We start from the raw sequence: 17,369 nt of genomic DNA, 5'->3' as shown, positions 1-17,369 counted from the left end.
TTGGTTTTCTGGTCAGGGGCAGATTTGGCTCTGATTTTTGGGTCAAAGTGTATTTCTTTCACTGGCCCTTTTTAGTCTTTTGGCTCTAATTTCAGGGCCAGGCCATATTTCTTTTACTGGCTCTGATTCTAGGGACGACATGTGTTTCTTTGGCACTGGTTTCAGAGCCAGGATGGGTTTCTTTCACTGGCTCTGGTTTCAGGGCCAGGGTGGGTTTCCTTGCTAGACCCTTTAACCCTACACCTCCTACTGCCCAAGAGCCCATTACTCTGAGGATCACAACAACCTCCTGTCTGTTCCTAGGACCCATCACCTATTTATTGGTTTTGTTTTTGTGTTTTGGCACTTATTTTAACCTATCATTCCAAATTTTTTTGTTTTTCAAGACAGGGTTTCTCTGTATTGTTTTGGAGCCTGTCCTGGAACTCACTCGGAAGACCAGGCTGGCCTCGAACTCACAGAGATCCACCTGTCTCTGCCTCCCAAGTGCTGGGATTAAAGGTGTGCTCCACCAACGTCCGGCCCTCCTCATCCCAATTTTTAAAAACCTTTTTCTCTTTTATTAGTGAAAGAGATCATAAAAATGGGAAAGGGAAGGGAGGAGACCAGCCTCCAGGGACAGGAACAGTGGGAGAGAAGACAGAGAGAGAGAGAGAGAGAGAGAGAGAGAGAGAGAGAGAGAGAGAGAGAGAGAGAGAGAGAGAGCCTATCATCACAGTTTTAATTCTTGAAGCTATGGCTTGACCTGACCACTCCGTGAAGATGTGGCCAGCAGGGTGACATGCCCCTCAGCCATCACCTGTGTAGGGAACATCTCAAGTTTGCTGTGTGCTCAGTTAAGGCTAGGAGGCAAGGTTGCAAAATATCACTGCTAGGAGGTTCTCAGGAAGTGCTTGCTTCAAACTGAACCACAGAGGTGCTCAGAAGTAGGGAGAGAGGTCTCCACTCCCCTGTCTACCTTCAGAGCAGCACAACTGTGTGTGTGTGTGTGTATGCATAGACATGTGTATGTACGGTATATGTGTGCATGTGCTTGTGTATATATATGTGTGTGCGTCTATGCACATATACATGTGTGCATTGGTGTATGTGTGTGTGTGGGTGTGTGTGTGTACATGGTGGTGGCAGGATTAATGTGTGTGTGGAAGCCAGAGATTACTATTGAGTATCTTCCTCAATCAACCTCTCACTACTTTATTCTTTGAGAAAAGGAACTTACTGACCTGGCTAGATTAGCTGGCCAGAAGCAAAGGGCCCCTCCTCTCTCCACCCTACTGCTGGCATTTCAGGTGCTTGTTGTCATGTTTTGTATGCTAGTGCAGGCCCTCATGCTCACATCACAAGCCCTCTATGAACTGACTGTCTCTACCCCACCTCCTTTTGAGCAGGAGTCTTGCTTACTTGCCCAAGGTGGTCTAGAACTCTTAGATTCCAGCAATTCTCTTGCCTCAGCTTCCTAAGAAGTTGGCACTGCAGGTGCATACACCCCAGTTAGGCCCATTTAAGAATCTATTTTATAATGTCTGGTTAGATATATTTCCAAAGAAAAGAAACTTATAAAAAGTTTGAAAGTTGTCGTTCACAGGTATAGACACTGAGGCCTAGAGGGTAGAGATAGAAGGGACTTGCAAAGGTCGCAGGGGTTGTGACTGACAGGCATGGAAGAGGAGACTGGTCTCCGACCTCTGTCTGTGTGGAGCTCTCTCAACTAGTCCACAGAGTCGCACAGGAAGCCAGGGCTTCTGCCTCAGACATTTTTATGCTATTCTTGAGGAATACTTAGCTACAAGCTAGACAAGTCCAGAAATATCACAGCTCTCCCAAGGTCCCCATCTCTTTTCTCTCCCTTCTCTGAGGCAGCTGCCGTATTGGCTGTCTACACACGACAGAGGTTGCTTTGGGGATCGGCGGTCAAAATTTGCTTGTGGATGGCAGCAGTTGGAATAAATGGAACACGGAAATTCTGATAATTGGGTGACAAGGGAGACAATGAACAACAAGAACAAGAAACCCCAACCCTTGTTGGCGATGCTGTCTACTCCAAAGTGAAATAAAGTTATGTCTGGGCAAAACAGAGTTATGTGAACTGAAAAAGGTACAGTGAGTGGGAGAATGAACAAAGCCACGACATTGTTGTAAATATTACAATTACTAGAATCTCAGTATTATTCACTATTTTTCTCAGAATAATCACTCAACATTAGATTCTGTTCACCCCCTCAAGGACAGAGGGAAAGTTTGGTATGGGCCTTAATTTGTGGGGGCACAAAAACCACTTTTCCCCATTAGAGATAGTCTGTGTGGTGCTAAAAACAGTGCATTAGTTGACTTGTGCGTAATCGACTCTCTGACGCGGACAACACTTAGGAAAATTAAGGTATAAATGTGAGTGCACAGCCGTGGCTGGAGCAGATGCCCGAGGTCAGTGGGACCCGAGCGGTGCCTCAGACGGAGAGGGACACCTGTCACATTGGAGGTGAGAGGGGGTGGTCCTGGAGGGAGGGTTGGGTGGGGGCATCTCACTAACAGAAACCAAGTCAAATGTGTCCATGGGCTGGTGAGGACATGTAGTACCTGCTCTGAGTGCAGTGACCCGCAGTAGCAACTCCGGAACATGCTTTTGGTGGCCGGTGCTATGTAAGGACTGTGGTAAAGGCATAGCACTTGGACACACGGAGAATGGCAGGCAGCAGAGCTGCAGGAGTTAGTAGGAGGCATGCGAGGTCTTTGGAGCCCCTCCCAGGGTTTAGGGCAGGCTCCTGGGTTGAGACATGAGCTGGCTGGATTCTCCTGTCAATGATAGACTTAGCCTGCGTCCGAAAGCAGTCCAATTGCTGTAGAGATCAATGTGGCTCATCGATCACTCAGAACCAACTCAGTATAATTGCTAGGAAATGGGTAACATTTTGCTTTCTCTCAGTTGCAATCATGCTCCCTGCTCTAATTTTCAGTCACAATTATTGGGTTTTGGAGGCTTCTATGACCCCATGCTTGACCCCTACCCCTGGCTTGAAAATAGACCTGAAGTACTTATCATTATTGTTTTCCACTGTAAATGGCCTCAAATCCTTCTTGGCACATGCTTCCTCATTGAAAACTTAGATTTTGTGTGGGATGCGGCGAGTGTTAGAACTTTGCCTAGAATGTCCAAAGCCCTGGATTCTGTCTCCAGCACCACAGAAATGCTCAGCTTCACACTTCTTTGCACTTGAAGTGTGGTCAAATGGCTTCAGAGATTCTGCAGTTCTCGATTGCAAAGGAGAACATTTAGGAAGATAGAAGAGTCCCTCGAGGTTTTCGCAGACCCTTGTTCCTGTGGACATTTGAGACCTGACCTGTCATTTGCCACAGAAGTGTGTCTGTAGAATTCTTATGGTGCTTGTGGCAGGAGGCTGGCAAAAGGTGTCAGCTAATGAGGATTGATGCCTCTTTCTTCTAATACCCAAGACCTCGTCTTTGTCCAATCCCAGAATTAACCATGCCCAAGATCTAGAGTATCTCAAGTGTCATCAGAGGCAGCTGAGTTTGAGCCATTTTGTCACATGATACATAGTTGACCTCTACTTCATAATCTCCTTCCTTCCTTCCTTTCTTCCTTCCTTTCTTTCTTTCTTTCTTTCTTTCTTTCTTCCTTCCTTCCTTCCTTCCTTCCTTTCTTTCTTTCTTTCTTCCTTTCTTCCTTCCTTCCTTCCTTTCTTTCTTTCTTTCTATTTTCCAGACAGGGTTTTTCTGTGTAGCCCTGGCTGTCCTGGAACTAGCTCTGTAGACCAGGCTGGTCTCGAACTCACAGAGATCCGCCTGCCTCTGTCTCCTGAGTGTTGCAATTAAAGACGTGTACCACCACAGCCCAGCCAAAATGATTCTTCTTGTGCCAGTCTTTGTCCACTGGGTTTGGGCAACCCTGTGCAATAGGTCTTGCATAGCTGGGGTTGCTGTGGAATCTGGATCTATCTCTGGGGCAAAGGCAAGTGTTAATGTGCCTGCTTGACCAGGCTGTGCAATGACCAAGCCTTACTATGAATGAATGAATGAATGAATGAATGAATGGATGAATGGATGAATGAATGAATGGATGGATGGATGGGATGATGCTGGACTTTCGAGAATTGTTTCCTCGAAGCCTGCCCTCTGACCTTACTTTCAACTCCTTGACACCACGGGGTGTGCAGAGAGAGGTGCCAATCAAGCAAGTGTTCCTGTTTGTTCCCCTTTTGACTTCTGGGAGGCCGCATGACAAGGAACAAAAGCTTTCCATTTTTCTTTTCAGAACCCTTTCCCATGTGCAGGTGACAAATTCCAAAGGCCCAATGAATAGGGAGAACTGTGAATAGGGCATTGTATCTGAGAAACTGCCTTGCAGCAGGAGGAAGTCTGCTGGCCTGGGAAGCAGGGGCCCATTCTGAAGCTGTTTTGATGGAGGATGGTGTGAGAAATCCCTTCTTGGCTCTGGTGTTGGCTATGAACTGAGGATGACAGTGGCTGCTCTGAAGTAGGCGTGAGGGTGGAGGGGGGATAGGGGCTGGGGTCTCCTTTTGAACTCTAGGAGCAAGGCAGGAGGGGAGGAGGCAGAGGAGAGCTCGGGACAAGGATAGGGCTTGGACTTCGTGCCCGAGGGTTTCTGATCACGAGAGTAAAGAGGGCCAGCCAGGTGTGGTGGCGCACACCTTTAATCCCAGTTCTCAGGAGGGAGAGGCAAACGGATCTTTGTGAGTTTGAAGCCAGCCTGGTCTACAGAGCGAGTTTCAGGACAACCAAGGCTACACAAAGAAACCCTGTCTTAAGAGAGAGAGAGATACAGACAGAGAGAGAGAGAGAGAGAGAGAGAGAGAGAGAGAGAGAGAGAGAGAGAGAGAGAGAGAGAGAGAGAGAGAAGAGGTCTGGAGATGAGACATGAAGGTGAAAAGCCTGTTGTGGAGAGGCAGGAAATGCTGTGACTTGCAGTCAAGGGACCCTCCTTATGTCCAAAGGGTTCCCTGTTTAGGAAGTCTCACTTCTGGAGAGGCCAGCCCAGCTGGAAAAGAAATGCCCCAGTGTGATATGTGAGGAAGACAGGGAGTGTAGATTCTTGACCCAAGAAGCAAGGCCTAAGTCATGTGACAATGTACCTGAGAGTCCTGGCAGGGTGTGGGAATTGGGGCCAGAGTGAACAGTTCCCATGAATTCTCTCTGGGACCCAAGGCACCCATGACCAGAGAGGGCCAGAATCTGCAGAGGGGCCTGTTGCCTGAAGAGAAGTGAGCCTAGGCAAGCTTGGTGAACTGGGTTAGTGCTGGACCTGTCCACAGAAATCAGCCCTCACTGGGACTAGGGAGAGAGGAATCATGGGATTGTAGGGGTGGTGCCTTTCAGTCAGATCCTCCTAGGCAGACTTTCTGTTGAGAAAACCCAGCTCCTAGCTGGCCAGTGTCTCCATACCAGGGCAGGCCAAGGCAGCTCTCCCCTAACTGCAGAGCGTGGTGCTAACCGGTCCCAATTAAGGTCATTATGAAGTCTGTGAGAAGATCCTGGCACACTCACACTCGATGCTCCTGTCTGCCCCTTTCAGAGTTCTGTGTAATGTAACAATTCTGCCAGGTGCGGTGGCACATGTCTGTAATTCCAGCTCTCGGGAAGCTGAGGCAGGAGGATTATGAGTTAGAAGTCAGCCTCGCAACACAGTGAATTCCAGGCAAGCCTCGGCTACATTTCTAGACACTGTCTTATACCCTGCCTCCAAAATCTGAGCTTCCAGAACAAGATACTTCCACCTTTGCTGCAACTCCACACAAAGTGAAACAGCATGAATCTGTCCTCTGAGTGAAATAAGTGTTAGGTGACCCCAGCAAAAGTTTCTAGAGAGTTCCTTATGTGTTTCTTCTCACCTGACCTGATCATTATGGTTATTATCTCCATTCTGTGGCTGGGGAAACTGAGGCTCAGATAGGTAAAGCCACTTGTAATGAGGAGCTCAGGTAGTGAGAGCAGAACCAGGAGTTGAGGTCAGATCTATAGGAGATCATGGTGTCCTCTGCTCCCTGCTGTAAGTCAACCAGGGACTATGCTTTCTCTGCCTGTCTCTCCTGTGTGTGGGGGTGGGTTGGGTGGGGGATGGGTGTTCCCCTCGCACATTCCCGGAGAGTCGGTCTCACCGAGTTAACAGACTTTCTGCTCTGCCTCATGCAGTGGCCAGTGTGGCTTCGGTCATCCCAGGTGGGGAAGCCAGAAGCCAGAGCTGAGGACGGACAGTTTTGAACTTGAATAGGGTGTGTCTGACTTTCAAAGGCTGACAGACAAAGGATGAGGACCAGGGTTTGTCGTGGAGTGGTGCCCCGGGGACACTGTGGCTATGTCTGATTGTGCCCTCCTGGTCTTCTTTGCAGGTCCCACCCAGGGGCGAAGGATGCCACTCTGGGTGTTCTTTGTAATCCTCACCCTCACCAGTGGCTCCCACTGTTCACCGTCCCCATCACTGCCCTTCAGGTGAGCAGCCAGGGTTCCTGCACCCCTGAGACCTCCAGCCAAGGGCAGAGAGAGAGGATGCTGACTGGAGTCACCACTGTTTATCTCAGGCAGGCACCGGGCACGGGGCCCCCGAGATCATGCAACCAGGCTCTGAGTTTCTTAGGGAGTGAGGGGAACAGAGAGCAGCAGAGGGAGGCCTGTACCAAGATGTAGGATAGCTCGCACTGCCCCTCACCGGGCCCATCCTGACCTCCGACCCTTTTGCACAGGATTCGTCGATATGCAGATGCCATCTTTACCAGCAGCTACAGGAAAGTTCTGGGCCAGCTGTCTGCCCGCAAACTGCTCCAGGACATCATGAGCAGGCAGCAGGGGTAAGCAGATATTCTAGTAGCTTCTCCCCTGCCTTAGGGCTGGGGAGGCCTGATGCAGGAGGTAGGGCCCAAGCTTCATTTTTTCCCCTAACACAGTGTATATTGGTGGTTCTCAACCTTCCTAATGCTGTGACCCTTTAATATAGTTCCACGTGTTGTGGTGACCACCCCACCATGAAATTATTTTGTTGCTACTTTATAACTGTAAATTTACTATTGTTATGAGTTGTAATGTAAGTATCTGATATATGACCCCAAAGAGGTCATATTGAGAATCACTGGTGTATATACATCCTTTCCGGGCTTTGCACACGTCAAACCTCCATTTACCTCCACACCTTCTGTGTGCCTCTCCCTGTCCTTGGCTCCAGTGGTGACAATGCTGATGGTCATTGTTCCTGTTGGATCAGGTCTCCAGGCCAGAAACAAAGACTAGGCATGAAGACACATGCATGCATGAGAGCTCCTGTGCCAGGGCAGCCTCCGTAAACCTCAGATCTCTGAGACCACCTGTCGTTACCCTGCTGCACATACCCTGTGCATCATGTCCAAAGGACGCACAAAGAGTGCTGAGTGAAGATCCCAACAGCCTGACTTCACAGCTTTTGTTTGAAAAACCTTCAAATGTACAAAAATGTCATGGGGATGGAGTTAGCATGCGCTGCTTTTGCAGAGGACCTGAGTTCAATTCCCACCCATGTGGAGGCTGACACCCATCTTCGACTCCAGTCCCAGGGGATCCAACACCTTCTTCTGGCCTCCACAGGCACCAGGCATAAATGTAGGCAAACAACAACAAAACCCATACACATTAAAATAAATAAATAAATACAAAATTCTCATTTTCTCTGAGCCATTTTTAAATTTATTTCTTTTGACGCAGGCTCTTGGATAGCTCAGGTTGGCCTCGAAATCAGTGTGTATTCTGGATGACTTGCTTCTGCGCCTCTTGCTTTCACCTCGGGAATGCTGAGATTACAGGCTTGCCATTACAATTATCATGACCTTTTACCCTCTGGCACTCGTGTCTCTTAACAGCTAACAAGAAATATCCCCTCTGTCCTCAGTGTCACTGTCACTCACAACACATATTCAAATTTCATCAGTTATCCCAACAGATTCTTTATAATTATGTCTTCCCTGACCTCGGACCCAGGGTAGAATCAGGACTCCATTTACTCATCCTCCTCTATCTCCCTCTCTTTCTCTCTTTCTCTCTTTCCCCCTCCCCCCCTCTCTTTGGAGGGGGCGTTTCGGGGCAGGGTTTCTCTGCGGCTTTGGAGGCTTCCTGGAACTCGCTCTGGTAGACCAGGCTGATCTCAGAACTCACAGAGATCCGACTGCCTCTGCCGCCATAGTGCTGGGATTAAAGGCGTGCGCCACCACAGCTGGCCATATCTCTTTTTTTATCATTAGATTTATTTTATGCATATGATTGTTTTGCTCTCAAGTATGTACCATATGCATGCCAGGTGCCCTCTGAGGTCAAAAGAGGGCACTGAATCCCCTGAATCTGAAGTTATGGATGGCTGTGAGGCAGAGGCACCAGGTGGATGCTGGGAAACAAGCCTGGGTCCTCCTCAAGAAGTGCTCTTAACTGCTGAGTCATCTCTCCAGCCCTCCGCCTATCTTTGAGTTTAATCTAGAAGATGCCTGGTTTTCTTGATTTTGACAACTTTGACTAGTAAATGTCATTACTTCCTAGACTGCCCTTCACAGTGAACCCATCCAAGGTACCTTCATATTTAGTACCCGTTGTGGCCTTCTCAGCCATGGTATCAGAAGCTGCACACAATGGGTTGTCCTGTTACTGGTGGATGAGCCATCTGTGGGAGGATTTTGCAGTGGTACCAATATGCATGCTGTATTTTTCACTGCCATGTCTACTGCTCCCCAGATGCTGCTAAACATAGGTGGGTTTCCTAAGAATCCACATCAGATACTGGAATGACAAAGGACTACACCCCTGACTAACGGCTACCTCACTGTTTCTCCTTTCTGAACCCACAGGGAGAGGAACCAGGAACAAGGACCCAGGGTACGGCTTGGCCGTCAGGTGGACAGCATGTGGGCAGACCACAGGCAGATGTCTCTGGAGAGCCTCTTGGCAGCCCTGCTGCAGAAGCACAGGTGACAAGGGTAGAGGGGTGTGCGCCACAGGTGAGGGGGCAGAGGGGAGGCAGGGAGAGATTTCTTTAGGGACTTTAGAGACTTCCTTCCCTCTGTTTCCAAGAAAAGCAGAGAATCACTTTTTCTTCACAGGTGTGGGGCCTAGTCTTCCAAGCAAAGGGACCCCCTGACCCCCGGGCCTCAGGGACAGGGAGGGGTATGTGTGAGGGGTTGCATGGTGGCCACTGCAGTGTGTCTAGTGCAGAACAAGAGGCCAGGCCCAGTGTGTCTTGAGATGTCATCAGAGCTTCTGGTATGAGTCTCAGGTCCTGAGTTTTAACAGGTGTCCAAGGGACTGTATTGTGAGTGACATGAAGGGTACACCTTGGATCTCGTGAACCTATGATGCCTGAGACAGACCAGCTTTCCATGCTCAGTGGCTGACCAGAGCAGGCGAGTGTCATGAGAGACAGAGCTGGTCACGAAGGCCACTCCCCGTCTCAATGGTCCTCAAATTTTCACCAGGAGTCAGGCAAATTGGAGAAAAATTTCCCCTTTCACCGAAGAGGAAAGTGAAGCCAAGAAGAGGCAGGGCCAAAGGGACTGGCCAGCCCAGGCTCACTATGTATACTTTGGGATATCATCCCATAAGATTCCAGTTTCCAAAGAGTGGCATGATGGTCCAGAAAGAAACGCTGTATTCTACAGCCTGACTGTAAACTGGGCCCGTGAGCTTCCAGAACAATTCTGTCGGCGCTCCTGCACCAGCCTATGAACAAGAAGTCAGTTCTATCAGAGCTGTCCATGAATTCCCTCTCTTGCCTTCTAACCTAATTAGTCGGAGCCAAGAGTGTGCCAGCTTCACCATCAGGCAGATGATCAGAGTTTGGAGGGTGGGAATCAGACTGGAGGCAGGGTGCAGGCCTGGACTCCAGACCTGGCTCTGGATCTCTCTGTCCACAATTTCTTCCTCTACAAAAGGAACAGGTGAACTTTGATGCCTTCTAAGGGCTCAAAGGCTAGAACTGTGGGACTACTGCCTCTAAGAATTCCATTCAGTGCCTCTCACCAGGCAATCTGCCTCCTTCTGGAGCCCAAAGGAAGAACTCTACAGGCCATTGTTCCCCTCCAAATATTTCAAAGGGTCTGACAGAAGTGGAGCTTGGTGGCTCATGCCTGTTATCCCAGTAGTTGGGAGGTTAAGGACAGGGAGATTAAGAGTTCAAGGCCAGAACTGGAGAGATGGCTCAGCTGTTAAAAAGAGCATTGGCTGCTCTTGCAGAGGCCCTGAGTTCACATCTCAGAACCCACATGGCAGCTCACACCATTTGTAACTGTAGTCCCATGGGATGGGATGCTCTCTTCTGATGTGCAGCATACATGGAGATAAAATACCCAGATACATATAATACATACCTAAGTAAATACAACTTTAAAACAAAAGTTCAAGGCCAGCCTGGGCTACTTAGTAAGTTCCAGGACAGCCTAAGCTATAGTATGAGACCTGCCCACCTCTGCTATCCTCCCCGACAGGAAACTGCCATTCTAGTTTAGCCATTTTTTTCACTTTGTGGCAGTCACCTAGTGAATACTGTGTGTGAAGGCCTGGGCTGGGGATCAGCAGTGTTCAGATGAGGGGTAACCTCTTCTCGGAGTCTGCATCTCACAGAGACGGTGAGGATCCCCACCTGTTCTTGTGAGGTTGCTCATTTGACTTGTGACCAACAGAAAGGTTTGTAGGGTGTGGCACATATTTGCCTGGGAAGAAGGTGGTCCTGTCTAAGGGTCAGAAGCGTTCTCATCAGAAGGGGAGTGATCAGCCCAGGGTCTCAGTGGCAGTAACCCCAGGGCAGGGGCTAAGAGTGGGGTTTATATTTCTGCAGCCCTGAGCATATTTCCTGCCTCTGGGAACCCTGAAGCTCTGTGTTTGCTTACTAGAGTCTAGACTGAGTGTCTCTTTCTTTCTGCAGCAGGGACTCCCAAGGATGAAGTCTTCAGCAGAGGCTCCAGCCACCCGTACCTCAAACACAACTGGACCCAGTTACTTCTGCTTCATTTCTGACCCTCTCCTTCCTGTAAATACAATAAAACCCCCATCCTGATCTGCATTTCAACTTCCTTTATTGTTAATCTGATTTTTTTTTAAAACATAGCTTATATGGCTATCTTTCCTAGGGTAGCATTGCAAAGTACAAGGGGTTGGAGAACTCGCTCAGTCAGTAAAGTTCTTGTAGTGCAAGCAAGCATGAGGACTTGAGTTCAGTTCCTAGTGCCCACATAAAAGTCAGGCACAGGAGGACATGCCTGTAGTTTCAGTGTGTGCATGCGTGTGTGTGTGTGGGGGGGGAGAGGGGGCTGTCGAGAAAGATGGTGATGGTTCTCTGAGGCTCACTGGCTAATCAGTTTAGGCTCACTGGCTAATCAGTTTAGTCTAGTTTGTGAGTCCCAAGACCCACTGAGAGACAATGTCTCAGAAAATAGGTGACTGCCCTAGGCTACACAGTAAATTCCAGGTCAATCTGGGATACATATGACATGGTCTAAAAAAATCCATTTTATTGCAAGTAAGCCTTAAAAATTGAGAACTGTAGCCCAGTGATGGTGGCTGTTAGGAATAAAGCTTAATGTGTTGGGACCACGGGTAGATCTCAGTCCTGGGATGAGTGATGGATGGGAAACAGAAACCTGTAGATGTGACTCATATAGAAAATTTATCGGGTGGGGGGGTAAGAAAATAAGGTAAAGAGACACAAGGCTAAGTAGCCTGCATGCAGGTGCAAAGGACCCCTTTCAAACAAAGACCCCGCCCACTTTCGCTCTCTTTCCCGCTGTTTCCCTGGGGCAGACAGGACTTTTCCTGTCTCCCTCTTCTCTTCTGTCCTCTCTGTCTGTGTGTCTCTTTACCTTATTTTCTTACCTCCCCCTCAATAAGCTTTCGCTATGAGTCACGTCTGTAGGTCTGTTTCCCCATCTGCCCGCTGTCCATCACCTGCCCCGAGATTGTGATCTTTGCAGTCCCAGTGCTGGACCGGGGACCCACCACCTGCTGTCCCAACTCATTATTCTTTATTCCTAACAGTGGCAAACCCCTTTAATCCCCAGCACTAAGGAGGCAGAGACAGGTAGATCTCTGTGAGTCCATGGTCAGTCTGATCTCCACAGTGAATTCCAAGACAGCCAGAGTTACATAGACAGACCTTGTCTTGAAAAACAAAAACAGAAACAAATAAACAAAAAAGACAACTGTGAAGCCTGGATGATGGGATGTCTGGAATAATTGATTAAAAGTGTAAAAGTACCCACAGCATTTAAAATTAGATGGGACTCCTACCTCTTAGTTTTCCCAGCCAGCCTCGTTCACTGCCAGCAGGAAAGGGAAGCACTTGACCTCAGTCCTGGGAAGCCTGCAGCCAGGTCTCAGATCTCCCAGCACCAGGGCTATGAGAGACCACCTGCTCCCCCACCCGCAGCCTGGACAAGCAATACAAAGCGTGGGAAATGCACTGTAGGAGTCCTTTCGGTGCGGTTGGAGGAGACAATGAGAACAACGGGAAACAAAAGCTCCTCCAGAGAAGGCTAGACCAGAAGAGCAGGCAGAGGCAGGAGGCGGGGAACCCGCCAAGGTCTGGGACAAAGAGAGGCTGAGCTGAATGGGAGCCCCACACCCGTCTCTCCTCCCCTGGCCCCACCTGCTCATCTCTTTCCCTGCCCTGTCCCAACAAACACAAAAACACCGGGCTCTCTCAACTTTCAATGAGTTTTTCAGATGAAATAATGGCCGCTGAGAACCGAAGCTACTTGTGGGTTTTGAGGTGAATGCAATTACAGAGGGCAAAACCACTGCAGCAGCCCTGGGCTTTGTGTCCATGAGCAGAGACACTAATGATTGCTTAAAAGACAGGTCCTCTCCATAGACGAGCTGGGCGCTCCCCACTCCTGAGGGGCCCTACTCAAGACTGATGTTTTCTAATCAATGGAGGACTTGTCCCTTTCGTGTTCGTATTAAGTTGGAGTTTGCAGGAAGACTCCCCCCATTGCTCCATACAACCGTCCTTTGGAGTGGGCAGAACCCTGCTTATTGGCAGGCTGCCCACCAATGCAGACGTACCGGGTCACAGCAAAGCCAGGGGCTGATGGCTGTGGGAAGGGGTGTGCTCTTTGTGGTTCCTCAGAACTATGAGCTGGAACACCAAGTGACTTAATCAGCACAGGTAGACTTGCAACAAACTGCTCACTGGGCTTCTATTGACCGTGTCCAGGATGTCATGCTCATGACAGGTGCTTTTGATTTATGATGGGGACACCTGATTGAAACCTGGGAAACTACCAGAAAATAAGAGATAGTCAAGGGCTGTGACTGGTGGTTCATTTTATGATCCAATACTAGGGAGACTGAGGCAGGAGGGCCATGAGCTTCAGGTCAACTTGGGCTACATAGTGGGACCTTCTCTCTCTCTTTTGGTTGAGATGTGGATTCTCTGTGTAGCCAACTGTCCTGGAACTGGTTCTGTAGACTAGGGTGGCCTCAAACTCACAAATCCATCTGCTTCTGGCTCTTGAGTGCTGGGGTTAAATACTGCACCACCACCTCCCAGCTCAGACCCTGTCTCAATGAACATTTCATAGTCCTGACTTAGCTAGGGAGAGGATTCAGTCGTAAAGTGCTGGCTGTGAAAGCAGGACTCCAGCTGGATTCCCCAGTGCCAATAAAAACGCCAGGCATGGTGCCGACTCTAACAATCCTGCAGAGGGGGAAGAGCTAGGCAGATCTCTGGGGCTCAGTGACCAGTCAAGCCCACTTGGCCAGTGGGGAGTTAAAATGGTTGTGAGCTGACCCATGTGGGTACTGGAAACTGAAGTTGGGAGTCCTCTGCAAGAGCAGTGTGTGCTCTTAATCACAGAGCCATCTCTCTGGCCCGTCAAAGTACAGGTTTTTTAAAAATAAAATCTCATTTGTGTGTATCTGTAATTGTGTGTGCATGGGGGCCAGGGGTTAGCTTCAGGGATTATCTACCTTGTTTCTGAGACTGCCTCTTGCTGGCTTGGGGCTCACAGACTATGCCAGGAGTTCTGGAGATTTGCCTGCTTCTTCAGTAATGAAATTACAAGTATATTCATCATTTAGCCACGGGTACTGGGGTCAAACTCAGGTTCTCATGCTTAAACTATAGACAATTTATGCACTGAGCCATTTTCCTAGCCCAAATGTCTTTTTTAAATGTTGGCATCTAGTTGAACTAGTAACTACCATGGATAAAACAAAATACTCATAGGTCACTGGTTTGCAGCCTTTGGAAGAAGCAAGGCCTACAACTGCAGAATTCCAGATAGAACTTTCCTAGAGTTCCAGGCTCGCCTTTCCCTTCCCCAGCCAAACTCCAATTTCCTCACAAAGGCAAAATCCAGTTAGCCTACAAAGCAACCTTTAGACTCCAAATTTAATAAAGATTCTAAGATATAGCTCTAACTAGTCTGGATCTCATATTCTGCCTGCTTCAGCCTGAGTGGATTACAAGCATTAAAGACAATGGGCCAAATTTCAGTCACATACATTTGTTTTTATTTTTTATTTTTTTTATTTTTTTTGGTTTTTACGAGACAGGGTTTCTCTGTACTGTTTCGGAGGTTATCGGTCCAGCCTGGCCTCGAACGCACAAAGATCCGCCTGCCTCTGCCTCCCGAGTGCTGGGATTAAAGGCGTGCGCCACCACCGCCCGGCACATTTGTTTTTAAAATATCACTATTTGTGAGTTTGTGAGAATTCAGTTCTACCTGTTGAGGCAGGGTTTCTCTATGTCCTCCAGGTTAGCTGTTCACCACTGTCCAGGTGAGTCTCCTGTCTACTCCCACATTACTGCAGGAGTGCTAGGATGACAGACGTTTACCCAAGGGGTCAGCGTTACGGTTTGAATTAGAGTCCCTCTATACTCACGTTAGAGGAATCCCCAATGCATGGCATGAACACAAGTGTATGGATTATCACCTTCATTCAAGGGCCTGGGGAAATTAGCTAGCTGCTTTTTGTCATTCTGTCCCTTCCGTCATTGGGAATACTGAGACAGCACCAACATCATCTGGAGGGAAGAGTCTCTCTCACTGTGTATCAAATGTTCTAGTGCCTTCAAGTTCTAGTTCCCAAGACTGTAAGCTCTGTCTACCTATCTTGTTATTTATAAATTATTTAGCTATCCACCTATCTTACTGTTTATAAATTATCATTTTACCGTTTCTAAATTACCCACCTACTACTTCATGGAATGGACTGAGGCAGGCAGCTTTCTTTTTTTAAGACAATTCTGATTCTTCCCTACACACCAAGCCCAAACTTTCAAGGCAAAAGCCCAGAACAGGTCTTTGTGGCTGAACACAAAGGGTCTGTACTTCCTGAGTGTGCTCCTACCAGGTGCTCACTGCTGGAGCAGAAAGGACAAGGCTTTTCTGGGCCACTCTCAGTAGTGTTAAGAAAGAGGTGAGAAGGGCCAATCAGTGACTGCCGAGACACTAATAACCCAGGCCCAGCCACACCCTCACGGTATATACTCTGGGCTCCGCAATGGGAATAAAGTCTCAGTCAGATCTTTGTTCCCATCTTCATTCTCTTTATTCCAAAGTAAATGAATTACAGAGTCCAACTTTTGAAATGTAACAACATTTGGGATAGTCACAGCATCTTGCCAGGCATCATGACAAAGGGACAGTCAATCTGGGCCCAAACGTATCTGCTCTGTAAAACAGAAAGTGAGAAACAAGTAAAAGTGTAACCACATCTCAACTTTTTACTTTTTTAAATGACAGATTCTTTTCATTTTGTTTTGTTTCCCCTTATTCCTCCTTTCGCATTATGAACTGTCTTCACTCCTTGCTAAGCAATCATTTCAGTTTGCAGGGTCTTCAACCTTCTTCAGGAACTAATGTGCTGTTCTGGAAGAAAATGAAGACAAAACACAATTACTGATGGTTGCAACAGACAGTTATGGTTCTTAAGTGGGACAACAGGGAGATCAAGATATTCTCCCACTGGAAGATGTTATTGACAAGGGGACAGCCCTGTATCTACTGGTTCCATTTACATATGCTTCATCTCATTTCAAAAAAATAACTGAAGCCCATGACAGTTTGAAAACCAGGAAGCAAACCTGACAACTAAGGAAGGAGCATGAGGAGGTACAGGTGAGGTAATTCCAGGCACACCCTCACAGTACAGGCCGAAAGATGGGAGCGTTCAATCATAACAACAGAGACAAGTGTAACCGGGCCAGTACAGACTCTGCACCTAACCTAATACAGAATGAGGAAGGAAGATGGCACTTGGCTCACAAAAACCATCGCTTGGTTTTAGTTTTTCTTTTTGGTGTGTAGGCTGTTTGGTTGGTTGGTTGGTTTCAGTGGTTTTTGTTTGTTTGTTTGTTTTGTTTTTGAGGTAGGGTCTTGTTATGTAGCTCAGGCTGGTTCAAAACTTGTGATCCTCCTGCCTCAGCCTCTTGAGTGCTGGGATGCATGCACACTTCTCAGATGAGACAAGCATCTCTCTGCCACTTCCCCCACCTTCCCCTGACTATAAGAGCTGTGGAAGCATGAGAAGAGAAACTGATAATCCAAGTGACAGCGGCGAGCACACGGCAAGCAGAAGCAGCACACTACATTCTCAGTGGGCAGTGGGGTCACAGTGAGGACTAGCGAGATCGTGCCAGTCTCACAGAGTGGCAGGCTGCAAACCCATCACTAAAGCAGTTCCCAGAAAGGCACACGGGCACAGTGTTGGGTCCTGAGGACCAGAGTGTGTGCCTCTAATCCTTTCCCAATGCTCAGAAATCCCTAACACTAGGGTGTGTGCCTGGCAATGGCCATGCTGGAAGGACAATTCGTATTGCAGAATTAGCAACTCTGGACCTTGGCCAAGAACTGAAACCATCCAGTATACCCACTTAAACCAATATGTGGCTTCAGTTGAAAGCACTGAGCCACAGGCGTTAAGTCTGCACACTTGGTCCCTGTCCCCACAAGTCCCAAAGGCTCCAACAGTCTGACTTGAGGTCAGGAGGAGTCAGGGTTTTCAGAGTCAGAGTAAAGAATGAAAGAACTCAACAAGTCGCAAAGGACTAGTTCTGAAAGCAAACACCTCAGACAGAGCAACAAGAATCAAGGGCAAAGTTGAATGAGGAAGGCCAGGGTGCAGGGTGGTCAGAGGGAGGGACAGCCCACACAGGCACAGGAGAGCCTCTTAGACTGTAATGAGTCTATCTCACTAAAGCAGCAGTCACAGGACTACATGCTTAGTTTTGGTTGTCTATTCATTACTTATGTATGTAGACACAGGGCCTTCTATAGCCCAGGAGATAGTAAACTCCTCATCCTCCTGCCTCTGCCTTCCAAATGCTGGGATTACAGGTGTAAGCTACCAAGTCTGGCATCACACCTTGCTTAAACCTGAAAACAACAACAAAA

General features: G+C 48.2%; 2 protein-coding genes across 4 annotated transcripts in view; one reads left to right on the top strand and one right to left on the bottom strand.

Annotated features, from left to right (window-relative positions):
• The first annotated feature begins 4,370 nt into the window (after nucleotides 1-4,370).
• On the top strand, nucleotides 4,371-11,042 carry Ghrh (growth hormone releasing hormone). Of its 2 annotated transcripts, XM_040732612.1 has the most exons (5): nucleotides 4,371-4,489; nucleotides 6,360-6,459; nucleotides 6,711-6,815; nucleotides 8,826-8,945; nucleotides 10,895-11,042. In XM_040732612.1, exons 2-5 carry the CDS (start codon nucleotides 6,380-6,382, stop codon nucleotides 10,911-10,913), a joined length of 324 nt encoding a protein of 107 aa, XP_040588546.1. In that variant the 5' UTR covers nucleotides 4,371-4,489; nucleotides 6,360-6,379; the 3' UTR covers nucleotides 10,914-11,042.
• A 4,464-nt stretch (nucleotides 11,043-15,506) lies between these two features.
• Rpn2 (ribophorin II) overlaps nucleotides 15,507-17,369 on the bottom strand; it is a 50,950-nt gene continuing 49,087 nt past the window's right edge. For both annotated transcript variants that reach the window (XM_013124091.3, XM_005084596.4), the window contains one exon: nucleotides 15,507-15,845. In XM_013124091.3, the coding sequence (XP_012979545.1) occupies nucleotides 15,833-15,845 (13 nt within the window). In that variant the 3' untranslated portion in view covers nucleotides 15,507-15,832. The remainder of the gene's footprint in view (nucleotides 15,846-17,369) is intronic.

This window comes from Mesocricetus auratus, unplaced genomic scaffold, assembly GCF_017639785.1.
Source record: "Mesocricetus auratus isolate SY011 unplaced genomic scaffold, BCM_Maur_2.0 Super-Scaffold_100028, whole genome shotgun sequence".
Taxonomy (NCBI): domain Eukaryota; kingdom Metazoa; phylum Chordata; class Mammalia; order Rodentia; family Cricetidae; genus Mesocricetus; species Mesocricetus auratus.
Note: the sequence above shows the minus strand (reverse complement) of the source record. Positions and strands in the feature narration are given on the sequence as shown.